General features: G+C 48.5%; 1 protein-coding gene across 1 annotated transcript in view; it reads left to right on the forward strand.

Annotated features, from left to right (window-relative positions):
• The window catches only part of Mok (MOK protein kinase), a 46470-nt gene extending 22297 nt beyond the window's left edge, over positions 1 to 24173 (forward strand). Inside the window, exons 3-12 of the mRNA XM_026413783.2 lie at positions 4936 to 5025; positions 6425 to 6495; positions 17238 to 17316; positions 17681 to 17729; positions 18481 to 18659; positions 20204 to 20305; positions 21243 to 21416; positions 21837 to 21951; positions 23789 to 23986; positions 24072 to 24173. Coding sequence (XP_026269568.2) covers positions 4936 to 5025; positions 6425 to 6495; positions 17238 to 17316; positions 17681 to 17729; positions 18481 to 18659; positions 20204 to 20305; positions 21243 to 21416; positions 21837 to 21951; positions 23789 to 23986; positions 24072 to 24152 — 1138 coding nt within the window. The 3' untranslated portion in view covers positions 24153 to 24173. The remainder of the gene's footprint in view (positions 1 to 4935; positions 5026 to 6424; positions 6496 to 17237; positions 17317 to 17680; positions 17730 to 18480; positions 18660 to 20203; positions 20306 to 21242; positions 21417 to 21836; positions 21952 to 23788; positions 23987 to 24071) is intronic.
• Positions 24174 to 26581: the final 2408 nt, after the last annotated feature.

Raw genomic sequence — 26581 nt, forward strand, 5'->3', positions numbered from 1 at the left:
TTCCTCTTTGAAGTGTCTATTCAGGTTTTTTTTTTTTTCCTATTTTAAATAGTGGGCTATGTGTCTTTTTATTGAGTTGTTTGTAGGAGTCCTTTGTATGTTCTGTGTATAAATCCGTCGTTACTTATGTTTTGGGTTAGTTTTTGCATGTCTGATTTTCTGGTCCATTTTCCCTATGATTTCTCTCATTCTAAGAGGAGGAAGGGGAGAGGGCCAGGAAGAGGAGGGAGCTGTGACTGTGGGCAGGGCAGGGCAGGCCACGAGAGTAGGAGGAGAGCAGAAAAGGAAGAGGAAGGAACATCTGTACTATCTTTGCATCTTTTGATGTGCCGGATTTTTTTTAAGCAATATTTTTTAGTTGTAGATGAACACATATCTTTATTTATTTATTTATTTATTTATTTTTTATGTGGTGCTGAGGGTGGAACCCAGGGCCTCACACGTGCAAAGCAAGCGCTCTACCACTGAGCCCCAGCCCCAGCCCCTTTTTTTTGTACTAGGGATTGAACCCAGGGATGCTCTACCACTGAGCCTTATCCCCAGCTCTTTGTATTTTTTACTTTGAGACAGGGTCTTGCTAAGTTGCTAAGACTGTCCTGGAACTTATGATCCTCCTGCCTCAGCCTCATAGAGTAGCTGTTATTATAGGTGTGGCCACCACATTTGACTGATATGCTGAAATTTTTAATGTCAAACCCAGTGTAAGGAATCATCTCCTTTTTATGGTTTTTGTTTCCTGTTCTCAGTCTTAGAAATCTTTAATTATCCCCAGGCTGGGACAATGCTATATTTTCTTCTAAAAATACAACTTTAACTTTTACAATTAGGTCCATGATCCATCTCAAATTAATTTTTGTGTATATTGTGAGGTACAGAGGTCAAGGATTATCTTTTCCCCAGTGGATATCTAGTTGTTCCAGCACCATTTGTTAAAGATGTTTCTAAAAGAGAAAAAAAAAATCTTCCTTTTCCTCATAGGCTGCTTTGTCAGAAGCCAGTTAGTTGACTACAAAAGTGTGGGTCTGGGCTGTTTCTCCCTCTGAAGGTGGTCCACATTCTCCTTTGAATGTGTATACCTTGCTTTATCCTCAAAACTTTTTGTCTTGAGGTGGACCACATTGTCCCTTGAACGTGCCTCTGCTTTCCTAAATAAACCTCTGCCTGTGTCTCTGGCTGGTGCATGCTGAAATTCTTTTCCATCACGGATGTCACAAGCCCTACTGGAACTCAGTTGTTCCTTCCTCTCCAGGAGCTCCTCAGACTCTTCTTCAGAAACTTCTTCTCCTGTGACAGTCTTTCCACCTTATTCTGAACTAGTTGATATCTTTAAAAATAAAGTGTGTCATAAAAAAAAGTGTAGGTCTGTCTGGACTCTATTCTGTTTCATGGATCTCTTTGACTTTGACTATCCTTATTTCAACTCCCTACTGTTTTTTTTAAGAAGGGTTTGTCTCATATATATATATACATATATATATATATATATATATATTTATGTATGTGTGTGTGTGTGTGTGTGTGTGTATATATATATATTATAAAGCAGAGAGCAGAGAGGGGAGCCAAGCTTTGTGTAGCCTCTGGTCACAGGGCTACCTCATACACACACACACACATACCCATAAACATATATATATACACATACATGCATATATGTATTTTATGGACCTTTATTTATTTATTTATATGTGGCGCTGAGAATTGAACCCAGGGCCTCACACATGTTAGGCAGGTGCTTTACCACTACAACCCCAGCTCCCCCTTCTGTTTTGGTTCGTGTAGTTTAACAGTATGTTTTGAAGTTGGGTAATATTTATCTTCCAGCTTAGTTTTTCTTTTTGGAAACGTTTTGCCTACTTTGAGTCCTTTGTATTTCTGTAAATATTTTAGAACCAGCTTGTCAATTCCATACAAAATAAAAACTACAGAGATTTTGAATGGGATTATGTCAAATCTATAGCAGTTCATGGAAGAATTCATATCTTTTTTTTTTTTTTTGATATTGGGGATTGAACCCAGGGATGCTTAACCGCGGAGCCTCATCCCCAGCCCTTTTTATTTATTTTGAGATAGGATCTTGATAAATTGCTTAGGGCCTCACTAAGTTGCTGAGGCTGGCCTTGAACTTGTGATCTTCATGCCTCAGCCTCCTGAGCTGCTGGGATTACAGGCATGTGTCACTGCACCTAATTTATTCTGCCTTCTTATGGTAAACACTTCATAATAAAACTTTTAAAGTCACAAATATCCTTCTAAGTGTCGTCAAAACTTCAATGTGCTGTGCTTTACTTTTTGATATGCTAATTTCGTGTGAGATTTCTTCCTTACCCATGGATTTTTAGAAATCTGTTGTTTCATTCCCAAATACTCAGGGCTTTTCTAGATAGTTCACGATGGCTGATTTCTAATTCAATCCCATCATGGCCAGCCAGCATGTTCTGTCCATTTTCAGTCTTGGAGGTCATCAAGACTTAGCTCTGGTGCAGCGCATTCCTGTCTGGGTGAGTGCCCTGTACATCCTTGAATGATGTCTGGTGGAGGTGGTCAGTAGTGCCTTAGGAGCTTCGGTAGAGTTACTGTTTTTGTTTTTTTTTTTAAAGATCATTGTATCAAATATAGGAGAGGGTGTTCCGTCTCCAGCTTTCTTTACCTGTCAGTTATTTCACGTATGTTGAAACTGTTACTTCCTGTATGTGCATCTAGAATCCCTGTCACCGTCACCGGGGCCATGCTGGTGTTTCAGCTGTTGAACTGCCAGCTGCATGCTGGCAGGCTCACTGCAGACCTCCGAGCGCCAGTGCCCACAGGACCGGCTCCAGCACTATGGACTATGTAGTGTTTTGACTACAGTCCTGGCTGTGAGGGAGGAGATGGGGGAAGGTAATGAAGAAGAGGCCCAAAGCTCTTAGTCACAGATATTCTTGGACTCGTCTCTCTTCAGGCTGTTCCTATGTGTCAGGCTCCCATGTGGTTGCTAGCTTGAGAGCAACTGTTTTAAGAGCCAAAGATTTAAAAACTGTATAATAAATTCTGGACGTGGTCACACACGCCTGTGATCCCAGCCACTTGGGAGGCTGAGGCAGGAAGATCGCAGGACCAGCCTCAACAACTTAACAAGGTGCTATCTCAAAGTTTAAAAAAAAAGCGCTGGAGGGGCTGGGGCCGGGGCTCAGGGGCAGAGCACTTGCCTGGCATGTGTGAGGCACTGGGTTCGATCCCTAGCACCACATAAAAATGAAACAAATAAAGTCATCCTGTCCATTTACAACTACAAAAATAGGTCTGGGGATATAGTTCAGTTGGTAGAGTGCTTGCCTTGTATGCACAAAGGCCCTGGGGTTAATCCCCAGCACCACACACACACACACACACACACACACACACACACATACACCAAACACAACTACAAAAAATAAAAATAAAAAGTGTCAGAGATGTGGTTCACTGGTTAAGCACCCCTGGGTTCAGTTCCAGGCACTAAAATGAAAAACAAAACACAATCAGAAAAACTCAATTATAATCAGAACCTTTCCTAGCTGTGCTGTGACCTAGCCCTGCTGCTGGTAGTGTGGACCTTATCCAGGTAGTAGGACCTTACCCTTCTTCTGTATAGGTCTGTAGGGGCTCAACAAACCCTTTTATTTAAGAATGGGCTGGGGATATAGCTCAGTTGGTAGGGTGCTTGCCTTGCATTTACAACACCCTGGGTTCAATCCCCAGCACCACCAAAAAAAAAAAAAGAACAGAATTAAAAAAAAATTAAAGTATAGTAATGTGCTGTTGGATATAACTATTCCCTGAATAACCAAACAAGATGCTGAGCAATTGTAGGAAAGAAGAATATCCCCACAATTGGTTCCTTCGGAGCCTCTGAGATGGAAGTCCCTTGAGCATGAAGTCACTGGATGGGTGTGAATCCCCTCCCACCATGGGAGGTGCGTCCTTGGAAGGGTGTCTGGAAAGCAGGGACAGCTGGTCAGGGGCCTAGCACTTACAGTGGTGTGATTTGGATATGGAAGCAGTGTCAGGCTGAGCAATCAAAGACGACCCCATAGCGAGACACCTGCAAGGACTACACCTGTCCCCCCAGGCAGAGGAGATGGCAGAAAAGACAGACTTCATCAAAGATGAGGTGGAGGGCGGGGCTGGGCTGTGGCTCAGTGGTAGAGCGCTTGCCTGGCATGTGAGAGGCACTGGGTTCACTTCTCAGCACCACATAAAAATAAAATAAAGATATTGTGTCCATCTACAACTACAAAATATTAAAAAAAAAAAAAAGAAGATGAGGTGGAGGCTGGGTCTGCTTCTGGAATTTTGAAATGCATATTTTCAGATAGTATGTTCATTTCCTATAAACTGATTAATGTAGTTTAATTATTACCCTGAATTTTAAATAAATTTGTCAATTAATTTAATCAGAAAACTTAATCTTTTTTTTTAAGTACTGTGCATTGAACTCAGGCACTTGACTACTGAGCCACCTCCCCAGCCCTATTTTGTATTTTATTTAGAGACAGGTCTCACTGAGTTGCTTAGCGCCTTACTCTTTTAGCCGAGACTAGCTTTGAACTCGCGATCCTCCTGCCTTAAGTCTCCCTAGCTGCTGGGTTTATAGGCGTGCACCAGTTTTAATTTTTTTTTTAATATTAATTTTTTTTATCTTAATATGTAAAAGAAACTACAAGAGAATCTTTCAGGATAATAGATGGGGAAACTTTTCATGTATTTCCTAAGCTATGAGAACTTTAATTTTTATAGGATGATATAAGAATATGCTAACTTCGGTTTCTGATGAGAACAGTTTGACCCGATTAACTTGCTTGAAATATTTGCGAGTTTAAAATTTTCAAACATGGATAATGAATGTGATTTGTAGCTCTAATTTTAAAGTTAACCTAAATTATAAATCAGTTATCTATTTTTACCTACAAATAGTATTGAGCAGGTGAACAACCTACAAGAGGTACAAGCTCTGAGGCGTCTGAATCCACACCCAAACATTCTTACGTTGCATGAAGTAGTTTTGTAAGTATATTTGGAGCTTAAAAAATTATCTATTTGAAAACTTGTTATTGATTAAATCTCCTTTTAAGAAAACCATGGTGGACTTACAATATTTATAGCTCAGAGAATAATGATTTTCATTTCACCTCACGTTGCATTTCTACTTGGACAATTGCGTATCTGACCCCTCATTTGGAGGTGTCTTCAGAGAGGTGACCTCATATCGTGGCAGCACGCAGCATTCAAGGTTTGGCTCCTAAAGCTTGGTTTGGAACTCTGAAGGCTTGAACATGAGTCATGACCTCCCAGGCGAGCCCTGCGATGCTATTTCATGTTCTCATCTTGTTGCTAACTGATCTCTCTGCAGTCTCTTACAGTCTTTCTTACAATAATCGATGTCATTTCAAGGCATTTCCATTTGTTCTAATTGTAGAGTAGTTTTCATAAGGCTTACCTGCCAATCAAAAAGATAGAGCCTGGCTTGTCCCTTGGTGTGCAGGGGCTCAGGAGGCCTCCTCCCACCAGCATAACCTTGCCACTTCTGGGAAGGTGCTGGTTGGCCTTGCTACAGCTCTGCAGGGACCCTGGCTTATAAAGTTGGCCTGGGAACTCCAGTCTCTGCCAGTTAAAGCTCGATGGATTTTAATCAGAGGATGCAACAGTTTTAAATTCAAAACGACTTGTCTTGACATAGCTGTGTGGCCCCTTGACATAGCTGCAGTGTTCTTAGCACGGTTTGCACATAATAATCACAACACTGTGTACACACACACACACACACACACATACACACAGACACACACACACTCTCTATGCAGAGCACTTCTGGCCAGAATCTCCTGAGACCCCTGCCAGGTGGCCTGCTGTGACACAGGCTCCCCTTTAGGGGTTGAATGGAATCCAGAGAAGCTTGTTGGCTGGGCCTGAAGCCTGGAGTATGAGTGAAATGTGACTCTCTCTTCTGCCTGGGAGTGGCTTTTGCTTTTGGCTCTCCAGTTGTAATATATCCCAATTACATGTAAATAATTAGGTACATTAAATTATTTTAAAATTAATTAAAACTAGATGTTCAGTCATAGAGCATGAGTTAAGTTCCTTTTTCTTTTATTGCTTTGCTTAGCTAATTCCCCAGACTTTCTTCTTTCTGCTGGGTTAATTTTATATATTCAAGACATATCTCTTTTTTTAAAAAATGGCTTTTAGAATTTTGCTTAAAATAAATTTTTACGGTTACTGAAAATTAAATTTATCTGAAATATTGGTTGAAAATCAAAATCTCTACTATTTTAATAATTATATTGCCATCTTTGGCTGATGTAGGAGTGCCTTATATTTACCAGAAATGTTTACAGTGAATTAAATATTTGATCATGTTTTCTGATTAAGACAAAAAATATTTAAAACCTGCTTTCTTCTTCAGTGACAGAAAATCTGGTTCTCTTGCACTTATATGTGAACTTATGGACATGAATATTTATGAGCTCATACGAGGTACGTAGACGATTTCGAAAGCTACCTTATAATACTCTTTAAGTTTGTAGCTCACCTGTATCTTGCTTCCGATCTCATAGTCCTTGGTCCCCACAGAGCAGTGGTGACAACCAGGACTTGCTTGCTCCTGGAGGCGTTGCTGTGGCAGGCTGGCCTCCCAGGGTGACTGCACGCAGGAAGGGGAGCCAAGGCCTTCCGGTGACCCTGTGATTTGGAAAAGTGGTGCTGAAGGCAGCAGAGCATTGCAGCTTGTACCTTCCTGGCGGGGTGCCGAGCTTTGGGGCCCCTTGCTCTGAGGTACCTCTCCCTGGGGTCTCCTTGCTGCTTGACTCTGTTCCCTGCTGAACAAGGCAAAGCTTCCCTGAAGATCCTAGCTTTGGGGAACCCCTTGCACCTTGCCATGCACTGGTGTCCGGGGTGCTCATTATTTCCATCTTTGAAACAGTAAAGCTCTGTTAGGGAAGCTTGGCCTGAGCCGGCCTCAGCCGGGGCCAGCCTTGGGTGCTTGCCGAGGGCACATCAGAGAGCCAGCAGGCAAGGGGGCAGGTGGTTGGCCCCCAGTGAGCAAGTGTCCCGGGGCTCTGACCTCATGGGTCTGCCAGCTGTTAGGACAATGAACCTGGTGCATATCACTAAGAAACAACAGCCAGTATCCCATTCAAATCACACTACCCAAGGTCACACGAAGAAAATTAGCTGCTCTAATGTCCTGTGAGTTCAGATGATTGGGAATAGAATTTAAGTGGAAACATCATAGGTGATTTATTTTTTTTTATTTATTTATTTTTTTAATATTTATTTTTTAGTTCTTGGCGGACACAACATCTTTGTTGGTATGTGGTGCTGAGGATCGAACCCGGGTCGCACACATGCCAGGCGAGCGCGCTACCACTTGAGCCACATCCCCAGCCCTATCATAGGTGATTTAAAAGCTGTATTATCTCAAACAAGTTAGACTGAAAGCAGCGTGCCACGGTCCCTTCAGATAGAGAGGCAGACACTGGTGCTGAAGAGTCCAAATACAGTTGTCTTTGTGAAGTGACAGGATGAAGACAGTGTTGTGTCAACATTAATATAAGGCGCCTGGTGTCCTCACCCCTGAGGACACTCTGGGGATGTCAGAATTTGAGGATGCCTGGTGTTGCTTTTGCACATAAGCCAGCTCTTGCTCCCGTGGGTTTCACGCCACCTCCTGGTGACTTACAGGACCAGATACAGTGTGGATGCTGTGGAAATGATGGTTGTTATTAGGAGACAGCGACAAGGGGGAGAGTCTGTACCTGTTGAGCACAACCATTGATGGTTGAATCTACAGATAGGGAACCCACACAGACAGGGATTGCTTGTATTTTATTATGTGATTTTAAATATTTATGTGGTCATAAATTACTAAGAAAATAAGTCATATGTGTAAGCAAGTTTTTCTACATTCTTAAAAGTTTATGTATATAATTGGTCAAAAAACTGTGGATCTTTTTGGGAAAAGAGGAGATTGCCTCATATCTGGGATTATATGGTATTTCTTGTTTTGTTTTGTTTTTTGTGGTGCTGGGGATTGAACCCAAGGCCTTGTGCTTTCGAGGCATGCACTCTAGCACCTGAGCTGTATCCCCAGCCCTGTATGGTATTTCTTATACATTACAAATCTCATGTATTTATTCGCTTAGTAATTTGTTTATTCTTGTTTAAGTACAACTCTAACAAATGTAGTCATCTGTTTTTTTTGTCAAAACCACTCAAATTTGAGCTGTTGGAGAGAACAAGCCTCTGGGCCTGGACATACCCACAGTGGGAGAAAGTGGCTGGAGATGGTCCAGCAACGGGCAGGAAGCCCAGGGGGGCAGCAGATGTGAGCAGGCCGGGCAGGAGGAGCTGTGTCAGGAGGCCGCAGGGGGCTTTCTCTCTGAGGAGTGAGCCTCTTGAACCTGGGGATTTTACTAACCAGCATCTCATTCCACGTGGTCTGGATAAGGGGGGCTGTGCTGGTTCTTCACGCTGACCCTCTGCGTGTAGGTCTTGATTGTCAGTTACAATCCTTGGTTGTCAGAAACAACCCCTACATTTTTATTATTACTTTTTATAATATTCTTTTTTTTCAACACCAGTAAGTCAACATGGCTTTTTTCTTTTTGTAGTACTGGGGATTGAACACAGGGCCTCACGCATGCGAGGCAAGCTCTTTGCCACTGGGCTGCACACCCATCCCCAAATTTTGCTTTTTAAAGAACCTGTACAATCCCTTGGTGTAAGGTGATGCATCCTGATTTAGAATTCCTGTGGTGCTTCCTAGAGTGTGGTATCTTAAAACTCAAGGGGAGCCGGGAACAGTGGGGCAGGCCCCCCAGGAATTCCAGCGGCTTGGAAGCTTGAGGCAGGAGGATCGGGAATTCAAACCCAGCCTCAGCAACTTAGTGAGGCCCTAAGCATCTCTGTGAGACCCTGTCTCTAAGTAAAATACAAAAAAGGGCTGGGGATATGGCTCAGTGGTTAAATGCCCCTGGGTTCAATCCCTGGTTCCAAAACACAGGGGGTTATGAGAAGGAGAATTTTCAGCACATTGCTCTGTGTTTAGATATCTGAGAAATCTTTGCTCAGAATAAATATCTTTGATTTCCAGTAGGCGAGGGATTGTATAATTGCAGAAATTGAAGCCTTCTTTCCCCAGTGTCTGCCTGCAGGGACTGCAGCCTATGGCTGTACAGATCCACAGACGTCCATTCCTTATGTTGTTACTGAGCCAGGCCCCTCTGGTTTCCAGCTGTGCACTAGGCCAGTCACTAGAGCAAGGAGTTTGCAAGAGTCATTCCTAAGACAGCCAAGCATGAGGAGTGGGGAGGTCCAAGCCCTAAGTCCACCTCCTGAGGACATTTGTGGACACCGGGGGATGAAGAAGCAGCGTGGCCTAGGGTGTGGGAGCCGATAGGAGGCAATAGTCAGCAGTCCGAGCACACTCAGCCTACCTCCATGGCTCTTCATGGGACACCTGCAGAAAATGGTGGTGTTAGCGTGATCTGAAGGTGGAATCTTTTGCTTCCTGATGTCAAAGGTCACCTTTGGGACACCCGTGCTAGGCCAAGCAAAAAGGTCAGTGGCTTAGACAAAATGGTCCCATGTCCCCGAAGCATAACCCTAGCACCTGTTATCATAGTGACCCACATGTCAGAGGACAGCAGAGCTAGTGGAGATGAATAACATAGCTCTCTGTGTGGCCTCCAGAATTAGTAACTTTGAAGCCAGTAAAAAGCCCATAGCTCGGGGGTGTCTGGGGAGCACAGGAAGAAAGAAGGCAGAGGGGTGGTTGTGGGCAGGAGGCAGGCGGTGTCCTGGCTGGCACTTACCAGGTTAGGGCTCTGTCCTCCACGGGCCTTGTGCAGAGGTCTTGTTCTCTTGATGGGTACATTCTTAGGAGTGGCTCTCAATCCTGAGAGTCACCCCTTAGCAGCAGATGCCGAGTGGGAACTGGGGCCGTCAAACATGGCCAGCTTTACCCAGAGGTCCAGTGTCCTGGGGGCCCAGGGCTGTGCTCAGTGCACTGAGCTGATGAAGATGCCAGCAAAGTGGGGCACCCTGAACTCAGAGCCGGTAAAAGGGAGGAAAGTCGCCTCAGGGTCAGTGGACTGAGTGACGGTGACCAGGGCTCGCGGCTCCTATAGCCCCAGTGCTACTCTGAATACTTCATCGGAGGTACCTCCTCTTACCTCTGCAGCAACCGCCAGGCCACTGCTATTATCCCCATCTCAGCATGAGGAAATGGAGGCACAGAGAAAGTGATTACCTAGTAGGTGGTAGAGGGGCTTGAACTTGGGCTGGTCCCACGGTGCCGGGTTTTGTTTTTTTTTTTCCAATTTTGTTTTAGTTGTTGATGGACCTCTATTTTATTTATTTCTATGTGGTGCTGAGAGTCGAACCCAGTGCCTCACATGCCAGGCAAGTGAACTACTGCTGAGCCCCCACCCCCACCTAGGGTGCTGTTTTTTGACCACCTGACAGAGTCCTCTGACAACCCTCTGTGGTTGGCACTGTTATTATCAGCCCCGTTTTACAGATGAGGAAATTGGGGCTTGAAGGATGAAGTAATAACCTCACGTGAAGCTTTAAAAATGCCTGAGGCAGGGCTGAAGCTCCAGCCTCGACCTTGACTTTGCACTGCTCCCCTGAGCTCCCTCCTGCCTTAGCTCAGAGCCTCCTAGGAACAGGCACTTCCTCTGGTCTGCTCCTGTGAGGGCAACACTGATCTGTTAAAAGCCAAGTAATCACTAAAGCAGCAGCTTCTTTTTTTTTTTTTTTTTTTTTTTTTACCAGAATAGCAATTCGTGTGACTTAAATTACTACTGTCTTCAGCAATCAGGCATTCAGTAGTGCTGTTAAATAGTAAAGAGCAAGATAATGAAAGGAGGGAGGAGTGGTCACAGTCTGGACTGTCTACTTCCCGCACCCAGGTGTGCGGGGCCTGGGTCCAGCAGGGGCAGAGGTGGAGGGGACGCCCTCCGGATGGTTTTGTTCTCAAGATGCCTGTGGCTGTGAACCAGGGGATGGCCAGATGAAGGTGGGTGGTTTTCTCTTTGTCCAGCAGGGGTCAGAGGAGGCTGAGGTGATGAGGGTTGGAGAAGTGCCTGTCTCCTGGAGGGTGGTAGAGAAGGGTCACAGTGGGGACCCAGCAGACCCAGGCCCCACCCTGTGGAGCTCACACTGTTCCTGGGGTTGGCTTTTCAGAGGCTGTGGTGGGACAGGCATCCTGAATGAGTCCATGGCACTGGAGGAACGAACCAAGTAGGAAACAAGCAAGCAAACTTGGTTTGACTGTAGGTAGCAGCATGGTTAGTCTCCGTGAATAGATGACACTCCACATTACTGTGCTGGATTAATTCAGTTGTGTTTTTTATTTTTTTTTACTTATTTTTTTAGACATTTAGTTTTTTCAGTTATAGGTGGACACAATACCTTTATTTTTTTATCTTTATGTGGTGCTGAGGCTGGAACCCAGGGTCTCAGGCACGCCAGGCAAGGCTCTGCCTCTGAGCCCCCGCCTAGCCCCAGTTGTATTTTTTATGTTTCATCAACTCTGACCCACTGATGGCAAGAGGCACTGTTGTTTAGCCATAACACAGACCTTTATCACTGGGCATTTTTTTTTTTTTGAGAGAGAGAGAATTTTTTTTTCAATATTTATTTTTTAGATTTCGCCGGACACAACATCTTTGTTTGTATGAGATGCTGAGGATCGAACCCGGGCCACATGCATGCCAGGCGAGCCCGCTACCGCTTGAGCCACATCCCCAGCCCTATCACTGGGCAATTTTAATTTTATCCTGATCAAGAGTTCTTTTAGATCTATTGCATAATTTTACTGTGTCTCACTTTGTGCATAAATAAGAAGGAAAATAGAAGTTAAATAAATGTCACATAACAGGGCTGGGGAGGTGGCTCAAGCGGTAGCGCGCTCGCCTGGCATGCGTGCGGCCCGGGTTCGATCCTCAGCACCACATACCAACAAGGATGTTGTGTCCGCCGAGAACTAAAAAATAAATATTACACTTCAATCTCTAAAAAAAAATAAAAATAAAAAAAATAAATGTCACATCATTCCTGTTACTTCTTTGCACTTTTGGTGCAGAATGATTGACGTCTGCTTTCCCTACTTGTCAGTCTCCACACCACTCAGGTGGGTGATGCAGCGTTTTGGTCACTGGAATTTTCTTCTAAGCCGAGGTCACCTACTGTTAATTTTAACCCAAAGCAGCACAAGTTCCCCATGTTACAATGACATTTCCTTGGTGAGCTGGAGCCTAGGCCAAGGGTGACGAGGTGGGTGTGTCACAGCATCGGCCTCAGGGCTTCACTGTCACAGTGTTGGCCTCAGGGCTGGACTTCACCAGGCTCCCATCCCAGGCTGAGTCCGGAGAGCCGCTCAGCACCCAGTCCTCAGGCGCGACTGCACTGAGTGGGTGTGCCGGGGGCACGGGTGTGCAGGCCCGTTTCCTCATTTGAGCTTCTCATTTTAGAGGTGAGGAAACTGAATTTCAAAGAAAGTTAAAACTTTTTCATGTTCACTTGCCTAAGATGACCCAGCTTCAAGGCACAGAACCTGAGGACCTGTCCTTGAGCCTGCCAGGCCACCAGGGCAGGTCTCTGCCCATGCAGCCCTGCCTGCTCCTCTGGCTCCTCCCACAGAGAGGCGCTGACAGTGGGGCCCCTTGGATCTCCAGGGGGCACAGTAGGGGCATGTGGGTGTCACGGGGTTTTGACTGAGCCGAGCCAAGGCTGGCTAAGGGCTTTGTTGCTGCTGAGGTAGTTTGGCATTTAAGCGGTGGGTCTTGTCCAAGATGGATGGCCAGTTCCTTATGATGACTGCTCAGTGCTTTTCCTGCCTGCCTAATAGAATCCCCCAGTGTGGATTCTTCCTCATGAGAGTATATCAAGTGGACTACGACAATAAATCCACCAGTTTCTGCCCCGAATTGTGACACTGAAGAAGCCTCCCGGAGCTCAGTTGGGATTTAACATCAGGAGGAAAGGCCTCCAAGCTGGGCATTTTCATCTCCAGGGTGATTCCCGACTCAGATGCACATGCAGCAGGACTTCAAGAAGGGAACCAAGCTCTAGGTGCGAATGGCGTGGATTTCCAAGGTACTGAGCACAGCAAGGCTGCTGAGATCCTGAAGACCACCCAGAAATCAGCATGCGTGCGCTAACCCTACAGTCATCATCGCCAAAGAGAGGACTGTGCCCTGGAGAGCCGCAGCCCGGGGGCCCTGCCTGTGGGATCTGCCAGGCCAGGCCCACCAGGCCCCAGGAGGCCCTTGGTAGTTCTGCTCTGAGCCCTGCCTAGCACAGTGGGCTGGGGAGGGTAGGGAGAAAGTCACAGCACTGTCACCCAACTGTGCTGAACTTTTTGTTCCCTATTTTCTAGGCCAGCTTCATTCCCTGAAAGGAAAAGGACGATGATGTGTAGGTATGACCTAGCCTGCGGGGAACTGGGACTGCAGCTGGCACTGAGGGCCACCACGGGCTTGGTACTCACACCCTATCATTTTAATTATAGAGATGAGTTAGGAATATTGGGAACCCTCCCTCTGGTTGCCTGGTCTTTCATCCTGTCCTTGTACCATCAGGAGTGTCATTCATGTAGGGGACTCTGATGAAACCCTTTTGCCCTCCTCCTCTTATCTCCCTCAAAATGTAAAATGTACTACTGAATAAAAATAAATAGCAAAAAAAATACACCTGCCACGGGCACTGCTCTGGGCCTCAGTGGGCACGAGGGCATTTTCGTCTGTGCCAGGGCCCAGCGCGCACCTCTGAACCTGAGAGGAGGGCCAGGCTCCGGCCAGGGGTGGTCAGGCGCTGGCTCTTCACAAGCAGCGGGAGGGAGGGCCGTGTTCCTGCAGTGGGTGCCACAGGCTACGCCGGTTCTCGGGAAGTCTTTTTCCGCTACTGGTGTCATACAGGACATTCCATGCAGCCTCCTTAATGAAGGCTGGATTTTTTTTTTTTTTTTGGTAAAAATTAACTTACAAAAGTTACTAAGGTCAGGGAGGGACTCCTGAGTGAGTCATTAATGGCACTGTATTTCCTTTGTTCCAGACTGTTTGAAAGTGAGAATCTCAGACATGCTCTCAGGCCCACAGGGTTAGGATCTGGTTTGGAAAAACTGGAGGGTGGGTGATCAGCTGGTCCTTTGAGGGTATGGACTGTGGTTGTCCAGACCGCTGCCTGTCCCTGCACTGCCTCAGTCCTGTGGGACACGCTTCCTCAGGGGGCAGAGGGAGAGAGCTGCTCCTGATCCAGGAATAGGAGCAGGCTTCAGGAGAGAAACAGGGGAAGGGGACAGTGGCACCTGGGGAGGAGGCTCATGCTGGGGGCCAAGGCCACTGAGAAAGACTCCTGGCCTCCAGCCCTTTGTGGTTTATTATCAGATCTCGGTTGGAGCCTTGGAATCTGCTTTGTTTTGGTACCAGGGATTGAACTCAGGGGCACTCAACCACTGAGCCACATCCCCAGCCCTCTTATATTTTATCTAGAGACAGGGTTTCACTGAGTTGCTAAGCACCTTGCCATTGCTGAGGATGGTTTTGAACTCGGGATCATCCTGTCTCAGCTTCCCAAGCTGCTGGAGTTACAGGCATGTACCACCGCGCTCAGCCTTGGAATCTGCTTTTTAAAAGACCCCCGGTGGTTAGGAAGACTGGACAGATGAGACTTTCTCTAACAAGATCCTCTTTTCCCAAGTTCAAATTCAGATAACTGTGATACCAGTTTTATGCAGTAAGGTCTGGATGTATGCACTTAGTTGGGAAAGGTATTTCAGAAATGGAACAGCCTGGAGCCGGTACTGAGGGGCACTCTGAGAGCACAGGAGCCTTCCTTAAGCTGGAGGGATGTGGGGGGCGCTGTTCTCAAGATGATGAGCCAGGCCTAGCGGTGAGTCAAGCCTTCTGCCTTAGGCCTAGGTGGGAGGAACACTCTGTGCCTCCGCCTGAGCCTGGGATGGGGTGCCTTGGAGTCCAGGAACCCCAGAGGCAGAAGGGGCCTGGCCACAGGCCGTCTGGAGTGTCAAGCTGATGCTAGGCAGGGAGAGCCAGCGTGGGGCCGAGGGGTCGAGGAGGCTTGCGGAGTGGACCTGAGCACCCCTGAGGGACAAGGGAAGCTGCTTTCTTTTTGCCTTTATATGGATGTTAAGGTAATAAAATTCTAGAGGTCCTTGGGCTCAGGACAACTAACAGTCTTGATTTTAATTATTTTTGTTTTAATTCCAGGAAACTGGTAATAAGTTTTGTGAAACAATAAAAAGGTTATGATATTATATGAAAAAGTTAATTGCATTTAGATACAATTTATAATTTTACAATTTAAATTACTTATTATTTGCTTTTTTAAAAAATATATAGTTGGGGGCTGGGGATGTGGCTCAGCGGTAGCGCGCTCGCCTGGCATGCGTGCGGCCCGGGTTCGATCCTCAGCACCACATACAAACAAAGATGTTGTGTCCGCCGATAACTAATAAATAAATAAATATTTAAAAAAAATATATAGTTGTCAGAGGACTTTATTTATATAGGGTGCTGAGAATCGAACCCAGTTCCTCATGCATGTGAGGCAAGTGCTCCACCATTGAGCCACAACCCCAGCCCCTTATTATTTGCTTTTTTTTTTTTTTAGGGAGAGAGAGAGAGAGAGAAAGAGAGAGAGAGAGAATTTTAATATTTATTTTTTAGTTTTCGGCGGACCCAACATCTTTGTTGGTATGTGGTGCTGAGGATCGAACCCGGGCCGCACACATGCCAGGCGAGCGCGCTACCGCTTGAGCCACATCTCCAGCCCCCTTATTATTTGCTTTTTAAAAACATTTTTATTTAGCTATGTAGAGAAAAAGATTGAACTTATTTGTGAAAAGAAATTGCAAATTTGAGACTAACGGTGTCCAAAGGGCCAAATGGTCATGGGGGAGAAAATGGGTCACTTTGCCAGTTTAAAACTTATGAACTTACAAACACTCCCAAGTGAAGTGTGGCCTCTGAAATAGTAGCCCTGTGGTACCGCGGTGGCATGTTTGGAGCCTTGAAATGGGATAGACACTGTAGGAATGCAGTGTGGCCCTGGGGCCACCAGGTACCTCTGTGAAGGACATGTGGGTGGTGGAATCCCAAGCAGTCTGTGCACTTCTGCTGGACTGTGCTCTCTCTCTTCCCTTTTGGTGGCAATCTCCAAAGCCAGGTGCCCTGCACACCTGTCATCCCAGCGACTCGGGAGACTGAGGTGGCAGGATGCCTTGAGCCCAGGGGTTCACGGCCACCCTGGGTAACATGGACCCTGTCTCAAAATAAATAAATACAATGGAGATCTCTACCTAGCCAGGATGTCACAGAAGACATGGGGTCTTCTTTTTCTCTTCTTTTTAGTACCAAGGGTGGAACCCAGGGGCACTTAACCACTAAGCCACATCACCAGTCTTTTTATTTTTACTTTTAAATTTTATTTTAAGATAAGGTCTCAGTAAGTTGCTTAAGACCTTGCTAAGTTACTGAGGCTGGCCTTAAACTTGTGATCTTCCTGCCTCAGCTTCCCAAGGATTACAAATGAGTGCTGTTGCACCCAGCAAGACAGGAGGTTTTCAAGTGACTCAAAGTTTTCAAAACTAATGCAGTTTGAAGGGGACAGTCCTGGAAGACCCAAGATTATCAGACCTTGTTCTTATGACTATCACTCAGTAGTGTTCTAACTGAAATCAAAATGCGTATGTTATGTGATTTTAAGCGAAATCATGCCAGTATGTAGGATTTTAAATGATGTCTTTTGTAAGTGTACTCCATTTTCCTAAAACTATTTGAGATTATTTTTCACAGAGGAACTTAGATTTTTCACATATTATTAAGTAACGGTGGATTATGGGGCTGGGGTTGTGGCTCAGTGGCAGAGCGCTTGCCTAGCACATGTGAGGCACTGGGTTTGATCCTCAGCAGCACATAAAAATAATAAATAAAATAAAGGTATTGTGTCCAACTACATCTAAAAATTTTTTTTTAAAAAGTGGATTATGGGCTGGGGCTATAGCTCAGTGGTAGAGCATTCGCCTTGCATGTGGAAGGCACTGGGTTCAATCCTCAGCACCACATAAAAATGAAATAAAGGTATTGAGTCCATCTACAACTAAAAAAATATTTTAAAAAAAGTGGATTATATGTTTTTAAAAAGGGGATATGTATCATTGGTGACTATAATTTGCCTTTTCCTTGATTGTACAGGAAGAAGACACCCATTATCAGAAAAAAAAATCAGGCACTATATGTATCAGTTATGCAGATCCCTTGATCACATGCATAGGTACGCTTTGGGAGATGGGGCAGCTCTCAGATGGACAAAATGTATTTATATTCACTAAAAATACAATTCACTTTCAAGAATTTGAATTAATAAAGTACAGTTAGCTGGGTGCAGTGGCACATGCCTGAATCCCAGCAACTCGAAAGGCTGAAGCAAGAGGATTGCAAGTTTGAGGCCAGCCTCAGCCACTTAAGTGAGCGCTTGTCTCAAAATAAAGAGTAAATTAATTAGAACAACAACGACATCAAAAGCAAAAATAGCTGTGGATGTGGCTCAGTGGTAAAATACCCCTGGGTTAATTCCTCAGTACAAAAAAAAAAAAAAAAAGATGCAATTAATTCTATTCTTTATATTCCAAATGCAGAAATGGAATATTTCACAGAGATGTAAAACCAGAAAATATACTCATAAAGGTAAGAATTTTTATATGGAAATTTAATTTCGGAATAAAGGTAGAATATGAGGCCTTTTCCCACTGGATGTGTTTAGCTAGTCACTCAACTTTTTATTTCAGCATGTTTCTTAAAGAGTTTTCCCTTTCCAATTGGGAAAAGGAGGCTTATTAAGTAAGTTTCACCAACATAACTGTCGATACAGCTGGAAGAATATGACAAAATTCACTCCATTCAAATGTCCATCCCAAACACTAAATGTTAGCGTGGCAGAGGCAGGATTTGAGCTCATTCCAGATTTGAGGTCTTCCCCTGTAGTGCCCTGAGGCCAGCCTTGAGGTCCCCCACTCTGAAGCCCCTGCAGGCCCGAGCTCAGTCATCCTGTGCTTTCCCCCGCCTCTATCTGATGCACCATCGAGAGTCCCCTGAAGCCACGTGCTGTGGGAGCCTGTGCAGGGTGAGCCAGAACTGAGCCACCTGCAGAGCCAGGGCATCGGGAGGTGTGACATAGGGTACACGAGGCTGGAGCGTGAAACTTACCTGGAGATTCTGGAGACATGGGAGATGCATGCCAAGTCTGTCAGAATGTCTGTAGCCATGTTCCACACAGAGAAATCCCCACGTCCCCACCCCCCAGAGGCTTACAAAGTGGTAATTTCTATTTCCCACGCTAGTGTCAATGCCAGGATTTTCCTGTTAGTGAATAAACGTTTGAAATGGTTTGTATGATAATAGCTGCAGAGATGTCACCTCTGATTTTTGCTGCTTGCAGCAGGATGTCCTGAAACTGGGGGACTTTGGGTCCTGCCGGAGTGTCTATTCCAAGCAGCCGTACACGGAATACATCTCCACCCGCTGGTACCGGGCCCCGGAGTGTCTCCTCACTGATGGCTTCTACACATACAAGATGGACCTGTGGAGTGCAGGATGTGTGTTCTATGAGATCGCCAGGTAGAGCAGGGACCACCAGCCTGGTCACACTCAGGTGGAGGGGGGTAGATCACACAGCGAGGCCCAGGCCAAAGGGTGTCTTGCCAGCCTCCACACCTCCAGGTTGTTTTTTTTTTTTTAAATCTTTATTTTTATTTATTTTTATGTGGTGCTGAAAATCAAACCCAGGACCTGGCACGTGCTAGGTGAGCGCTCTACTGCTCAGCCCCAGCCCCAGCCCCAGCCCCAGCCCCATACCTCCAGGTTTTACAGTCACTCAACTTTTTATTTCAGCAGAAAGCTTCCTAGGTGGGCACTGTGTGGCTCAGTGGTAGGTGCTGGCCTAACGGGCAAGGCCCTGGCTTCCATCCCCAGCACCACAGAAGGACAAAAGTCCACTAGGCTTTCATTTTACCTTTCCTTGCTTGCTCTTCCTGCAGAGCCATCACCATCGGGCTCCTGGGGAACAGGGCTGTCCTCCAGGCTTGATCCTGAAATGACTGACAGACCAGCATCCCAGAGCAGAGGGGAGGCAAGCTCATTCCACCTCCAGGCAGACGTGGGGAGGGTGAGCGGTGCCCTCAGGGCCTGCTCCAGGCACGCAGGGTGCTCTGGCCTCCCCACTCCAGCTCTGGCCTTTGGGCTTGGTTTCCAGGTGGAGCAGGGGCCTAGGAGATGGGCAGCAGGCTGGTCCATGTTGGGCGAGTGGAGTGGCATAGTTAGGCCCCCAGGGGTGGGCAGCTCCCTCTTTCTCATGGTTGATCTTCAAGTGAGCATTGTGACCTAGTGTCATTGTCCTACCTGTTCAACTGACCACTACAGAAATGCATACAGATGTGCACTTCAGGGCACCCCTTAGAGTGCCAGCGTTCATGTTGGTGACTTGTCACTCTGGAGAGCTGAGAGGTGATTGCCGTGCAGCCTCGAGCACCAGCACAGTTCTGAAATCCCCTGAGCTGGTTTGGTAGGGTGCTGGAGAACAGGATGCAGTAGCCTCAGGGAGCCAGCCACCTGGTAACCTGCGCTGGGCAGGGGTGTCCTGGTTTTCCACCTTGGAGCTGGGTCCTGCTCATCCACACGGCCCTCTTTCTCTCTTTGCAGATACTGCTCTTGACTGAGCAGAAGCCATTCCTAGCGGAGCTGTTTAGGCTCCTCTTTGTGATGTGTAACATGGATTGGGTTGGTTTATGCAAGTCTAAAATCTTTTATTCACTGTTACAAAATCTGTAAAAGCTCTGTAAACCAAAAGTTTTCTTGGAACTCAGTTGCCCATAAGCCCTGCCCCACTCTGCCCTCCATGTGCAGCAGAACTCACCTGGCTGGCGTCAGGCCCCATGTGTCTGTGGCAGTTAGAGCAGATGTGCTCCTTTCATGCAGTCACAGGAGTGTGCAGATAGAGGAGTGTGTTTGCCTCTCAGGAAACACACCTGGGGCTGTGGAGAAGGATGGATGGCTCCCAGCCCTGAGGATGGCTCTGGGGACCTTCCTGGGAGTCTATAGAAGGACTGTCCCCTGGAGGAGGCAGCCCTGCGCTCACCTGGGTGCCTCTTGTCCTGCCCCTGCAGTCTGCAGCCCCTCTTCCCTGGAGCAAATGAACTGGACCAGATCTCAAAAATCCATGATGTCATTGGCACACCCGCTCAGAAGACCCTCACCAAGTTCAAACAGTGAGTGTGGCTGCCCTGAGAGTCAGATGTGGACTCCTGCCCCAGCTGGAGTGGGCCATGGTGGGAGCAGAACAAGCCCCCCGCTCGGCCCCTCACCTGCTGGGCTCCTCTGCCTTTGGAAAAGGGGCTGCCTGTGTCTTTGGGGCTCACAGGGTGCTCTTCCTCTAGCACTGTGGGAAGTCCTCACAGCCTCACCCACGGCTTGGGAGTCGGGTTTTGTCCCTGGAGTATTTACACAGGACTTAGCAGCCCTCAGGGGAGAAGGTCCCCCAAGCACCAACTGTACAAGAGACTTTCTGCTGCCGTCCCACAGCATCAGGGCAATACTGGCTCCTAGACAAGGTGTCACAGACCCACTGGGGTTTTGTGGGATCACAGCCAGGGAGCTAGGGCTTCTGAGGGGGCCCTGAGGGCCAAGGGAGCAGCCAGCAGCCCTAGGTCCCAAGAAGGTAAGAAGATGATAGCAATTCTAGATGCTACTTTTTTTCCATTTTTAAACTTGATTTTGTCCTAATGTGGGAAGGAAATTTTAATCTTTTAGAGGAAAGGTCATTATCTTAAATTTATAGCACAACAGATTTCACACACACTCCTTTTTAACAGACTTTATTTTTTTAGAGCAGTTTTAGGTTTTGCAAAGTTGAGCAGAAAGTAAAGATTTCCCATGGGCTCCTAGCCCGCATGCCCAGCCCCCGCCCCACGCTCTCCATATCCCTCCTGGTGGGGACGTTTGTCAAATGAACCTGCGACCAGGCTTGATCTCCAGGGCCCGTGGCTCAGCTAGGGCTCACTCTTGGCATTGCACGTCTATGGTTTGGACAGGGTGGCGTGCCCCCTTCTGTGGGTCATGAACTGTCCCCTTAGAGTCAGGACGACAACTGACCAAGTGCTCCAAATAATGGCATGATCCTTTATTATCATTGGGCTTTTAATACAGGTCGAGAGCTATGAGTTTTGATTTTCCTTTTAAAAAGGGATCAGGAATACCTCAACTGACAACCACTTTGTCCCCGCAATGTCTCTCCCTCCTGCATGCAATGGTGGCCTATGACCCTGACGAGCGCATCGCTGCCCACCAGGCCCTGCTGCATCCCTACTTCCAGGAGCAGAGGTAGGCTCACGTGGGTCTCCGCGTGGCCGTGCGGCACACGGTAGGCAGGAAACCGGCCTCTGGAGGGTCCCCACCCTGGCGGTGGTCAGTGCCTCCCGTGACCCACCGTGTTCTGGGCAGTGTGCTCCCCAGTGAAGCAGTCAGCAGCTCCGTGGCAGGCAGGGAGAGCGTAGCCACTGTGCAGGCAGGGCCCTGGCTCCGGTGGTGAGGATTCTGGAGCGTCTGGTGGGCATCCTGTGGGGTGGTGTGAGCCCACGCTGAGCATTAGAGCCACTGGATGTCACCTGATCCCACGCCTCTGGTTGCTCCTCCTAGTAGCTCATGGGACCCTCTTGTCACAGCAGATTTGGAGTTAGAGACAGCAGACAAGCAGAGGTGCTCTGGGCCTTCCCTGGGTGTGACCACTCTTCTCCTCTGCAGGGTGGCCGAGAAGCATGCCCTGGCCAGCCACAGAAGGGCTTTCTTTCCAGAGCACCCCATGGGGCCCGAACTACTCGGTCTCAACGGGCAGTTCTCAAAGGAGGGCAGAAGGCAGGTACTGACTGGAATCAGCAAGCGGGGAACAGCCCACTAAGTGGGCTGGACACACTGGTGGCCTGTTTCTCTGAGGTGGCCATCTGTGGAGGGCAGTGGCACACCCAGCTGTACCATGTCAGCTGAAACCTGGACACCATGCTGTTCACCATCTCCCCAGGTTCTGCTTGCCCTGCCCCACTAGCTGAGGGCCCACGGCTGACACCCATGTGGGACCCTTCCATGCATTTCTCTGCTGTGCTGACCACACACAGCTGTCCTGTTCCAGGCCAGAACCCTTTGCAGACACTCCTGGTGTCACAGAAAGCCACCTCCCACCAGTGAAAGTCCTGAGCCCCGTCACAGCCCTTGCCTTTCCTTTCACCTGCCCTGTACAATCTGGCCCAGCACCCACGGGCACCCACCTGCTCGGCCCAGCAGCCTCACAGCCTGGGGCTGGCACCAGAGCTCTGCTAGGGACGTTCCCTCCCACAATTCTGCTCTTCACCACCCTCCACCACTAGCCAGCTCCCAGCCAGCAGCAGAGGGCTCGTAGGGCTGCAGCCAGGGCGCTGCTCCGTGACCCGACCGCTGGGTCCAGGTGTGTAGCACCTGTGACAGCTCCAGGCACGCCTCTAAAGCGCAGGGTGCAGGCGGCTCCCTCCAGCAGGGCCTCCAGAGTCCCCCTCAGCCACGCTCCTCCTGGAACTTGCTGGCCCTGCTGCCACCCCCCCACACCATCTTCAGTGACAGCAGAGGTGTGCTGAGTCTGTGAGGGCAGACTGCCTCGCTTGTCCAACTCCTGGCTGCCTGGTGAGCTGCTGCAGAGGACATCTCTGCCAACTGGGAATGACCCAGTGAAACTCTGGGCGCAAATGTTTGAATTTCACATGCCATCAAAGTTTTCTTTCAATCCTTATAAAAGGTGGAACCCCTGGTCTGGGACTGGGGTTCAGTGGTAGAGCACTAGACTAGCACATGTGAGGCCCTGGGCTCGATCCTCAGCACCACATAAAAATAAACAAAGATACTGTGTTCACCTAGTAAATAAATAAGTGAATGAGCAAACAAATAAATAAAAGGTGGAACCCATTCTGAGCTCACAAGCTGCACAGAAACTGTTGGGGCAGGTTGGGCACAGGACCTCCAGTTAGAGCAGGAGGCACAGGGGTCAGAGTCTGCAAGTCGTTTGAGACCCACACTCAGAGCAGGTCACCGCTAGGCGAGGCTGGTCACTCCAGCCTCCATGGGGTCAGCAGAACTGAGTGGAGTGGTTGCAGAGGGTGGGCCAGGAGTACTGGCCAAGAGGGGCTGATGTATGCGACTCTCCTCTCCCCATGGGACGCACAGGGTGCCTTACCTGCGGGTGTCCCATCACTGCAGGACCTGCCTCAGGCCAGGAAGTTTTGTTACTTTTTAGTTATAGGTGGACAAAATATCTTTATAATTTATCTTTTGGCACCAGGGATTGAACTCAGGGGCACTCGACCACTGAGCCACATCCCTAACCCTGTTTTGTGTTTTATTTAGAGACAGGGTCTTACTGAGTTGCTCAATGCCTTGCTTTTGCTGAGGCTGGCTTTGAACTCTCCATCCTCCTGCCTCAGCCTCCTAAGCATGCCTTCCAAGCTTACAGGCATGTGCCATCCCGCCTGGCTGATATAATACCTTTATTTTATTGACTTTTATGTGGTGCTGAGGCTGGAACCCAGTGCCTCACCCATGCTAGGCGAGCGCTCCACCACTGAGCTCTAGCCCTGGCCTAGCCAGGAAGTTCCACTAGACCAAGGTGGAAGCAGAGGGCTGCCTGTGCCTTTCCTGATTTCCACGGAGGAAAACTGACCCTGTTCTGTTTCAAGAAACAGCCCCTGAGGCAAGAGGAGGACCATGGCAAGAGACGGGGACCGGCCTGCCTGATGGAACTGCCCAAATTGAGGCTTTCGGGAGTGACCAAGCTGTCATACTCCAGCCCCACACTGCAGTCAGTGTTCAGTTCTGGGACCAATGGAAGAGTCCCCATGTTGAGACCCTTGAAGTGCTTGGGTGCCAACAAGAAGGTAGCTGTCCTGCTCTTTGTCCCTGGGGGCTGCCCCTGCACCTGTCCTCAGCCTCCAGTCAGTGTCCCTGGTTTTCCTTTCACAGATAGACACACAGAAGGACATCAAGCCTAGCCTGAAACAGTGCCGCCTGCCCACCATCGACAGGAGAGGCGGAGGGTGCTGAGGCGGCCCGTGCCTCCTTCGAGTAAGAGCAGGCACCGTGAGGGCAGGCCCAGGCCGCTCCGCGTGGGACGGTGGGTCGAGGCCCAGAACATGCCTGGCACCAGCTCCCCGGTACACCTGGTGCCAACATGCTGCCTGGGCCACCTGCTCTGGGCTGCCACGTGGCCCCGTGTGCTTGCCCCCAGGGCAGCTGCGCTGCATGTCCCCAATGCATTGGCGACACCTCCTCCAGGGTTTCATTTCATTCTCATGACGTAGGATGTGGAGAAAATATTTTGTATCTCTTCTGAGTCAAAACAGACGCTTGGTGCCTTCTGTCCTGTAGGGTCAGGCTTGGGGGAGAGGCTCACCGTGGGCCACACCTTGCTGAGCTTTACCAGTGCTACTGGGGGACGTCCCCAGGATTATAGTGACGCCTTACAGACTATGCTGTTGGAGACCCCTGAATTTTATTAAAAAATAAGCTGTCATTGCAGTTCCTCATCTCTGCAGTCTCTGAGTTGGACTCGGGTCCTCACTAACCACTGCTGCGTCAGCCTCTGCAGGCCAATCGGGCCACTGACATTGGGAACACTTTAATGTGGCTTCTGTTTCACTTGAGAAAAGCACTAAGTAAGGGTCAAACGGAATTGAATCACAGCTGGCGGCCGTGCCACAGTGGGAGCTCAGGCCGCTCTGTCTGCCGAGCCCCAGCCTCGAGTGGCCGTGGGATTTCGGCTCCAGTGAGTGGTGTCTTCCCGGGCGTGTGGGCATTGCCAGGTTGCCAGTGGTGCTTTGAGCTTTGTTTCATGAGGGCCAAGAGGAAGTTGGGCACAAAAAGAAACCCTGGGGCTGGGGCTGGGGCTGAGTGGCAGAGCGCTTGCCTTGCATGCATGAGGGTTTGATACTCAGCACCGCATAAAAATGAATAGATGTGTCCATCCACGACTAAAACGTATTCGCATGTATAAAACCCTCTCCCCGTGGGGGTGGGACAGGAACGTGGCAAGAAAAAGTGGTGCTTTGCGAACTCAGGGTGAGGCTCTAGGCAGGCTGCTTAGGGGCAGGAGCAGAACCCCGCCAGGTGGTTTCTGTTTTCTGTGTGGTGCTGGGGGTGGAGTGCAGGGCCTCACTGCGCTAGGCCTGTGCCCCACGCGGAGCTGCACCCCAGCCTCTGCTAAGCCCCTTCTGCCTTGAAATGTAACCTAGTCATTGAATGTTCATTCTATTTTCTCAAACTCACAATATTAAAAAGAAAACTGAATTTACCAGATTAGTGTTTAGTCTCCTCTTCCCTCTATTGAGGCAAATCTGTGACCCTTCCTTCCAGGTCTCTCCAGTGGCCCCAGCCCCAGAAAGTACAGGACAGATGGAAGTAGGAGGGTGAACGTGGGACCATGCAGAGGGACAGGGGCAAGAGAAGAGGAGCTGGCAGTACAAGGGCAACACGGGTGAAGAATCCTGGGCATGGATGTCTGGCCAGGCAGGTGACGGTGACAGAGATGCTGCCTGTGGGGAAGGGCAGGACAAGATTTCTTTGAAACTTGTCATCCCGTGATGACCTTCAGGGTGCCCCTGAAGGGGTCCTGATAGGGGATGGAGGCCACAGAGATGGGTCCACAGATTGGGAGGAGGCAGAGTCCTGCTAGTTGGCGCAGGAAGGACCTGAGGCAAAAGCCAGAGGAGCAGGACTTGCAAGGCAGGTAGGTAGGCCACTTGGCCTGGGTGGAGGCAGTGGGCCCTGGAGAAGTCCTGAGAGCTGCAGTTACGGGCACCCTGCTGTCCTGAGGACTGGTTACAGCACAGACGAGCATTTGTATATGTAGGAAAATCATTACCCCTTTAAGTACATGAACCATGAAGGGAAAATTTTTGGTCTCTGGTAGAAAGCTCTGCAGCAGTGCCCTGGTCCTGTATGTGGCAGACCTTAGCCTCACAGGGACAAGCCCATTTCCGTGGATTTGGACAGGACACTCTTGTTGGCCAGCCTTGGGCTCCTGCTTTTCCCTTGCAGCTCACACCAGCCAGGAGGCATCAACCCTGGTGGTTCTCTCTGGCCCTACAATGGGCAACTGCTGACCAGGGCGAAGGGCATAGGCCATCCCCACCCTGACCCCAGAGTCCTGTGGGGTCTCTGCCCACTCTCAAATTGGAAAGGTGAAGGCTGGCTTCCTCCTCCACCTCTTCACCCAGTAGGAACACATATCCCATGACTGCCCGCCGAACCCTGCTGAGCGCCTGCCCTCTCCTGCTCACGGCACACTTCAGATCTTAGGGCACAGAGTGGGGCTTGTGGGTGCTGGGCTGGGGCAGAGCAAGCATGCAGACATCCCAGGCTAAGGAATCAAAGGCTGATGGTCCTTAGTATCACAAACTCACCCACAGAACAGACGGGGTGCAGACATGACGTCCTGCTGTCTTCTGCCCTGCTGCCCACCATGGGAAGGCCTA

This window comes from Urocitellus parryii, chromosome 6, assembly GCF_045843805.1.
Source record: "Urocitellus parryii isolate mUroPar1 chromosome 6, mUroPar1.hap1, whole genome shotgun sequence".
Classification (NCBI taxonomy): domain Eukaryota; kingdom Metazoa; phylum Chordata; class Mammalia; order Rodentia; family Sciuridae; genus Urocitellus; species Urocitellus parryii.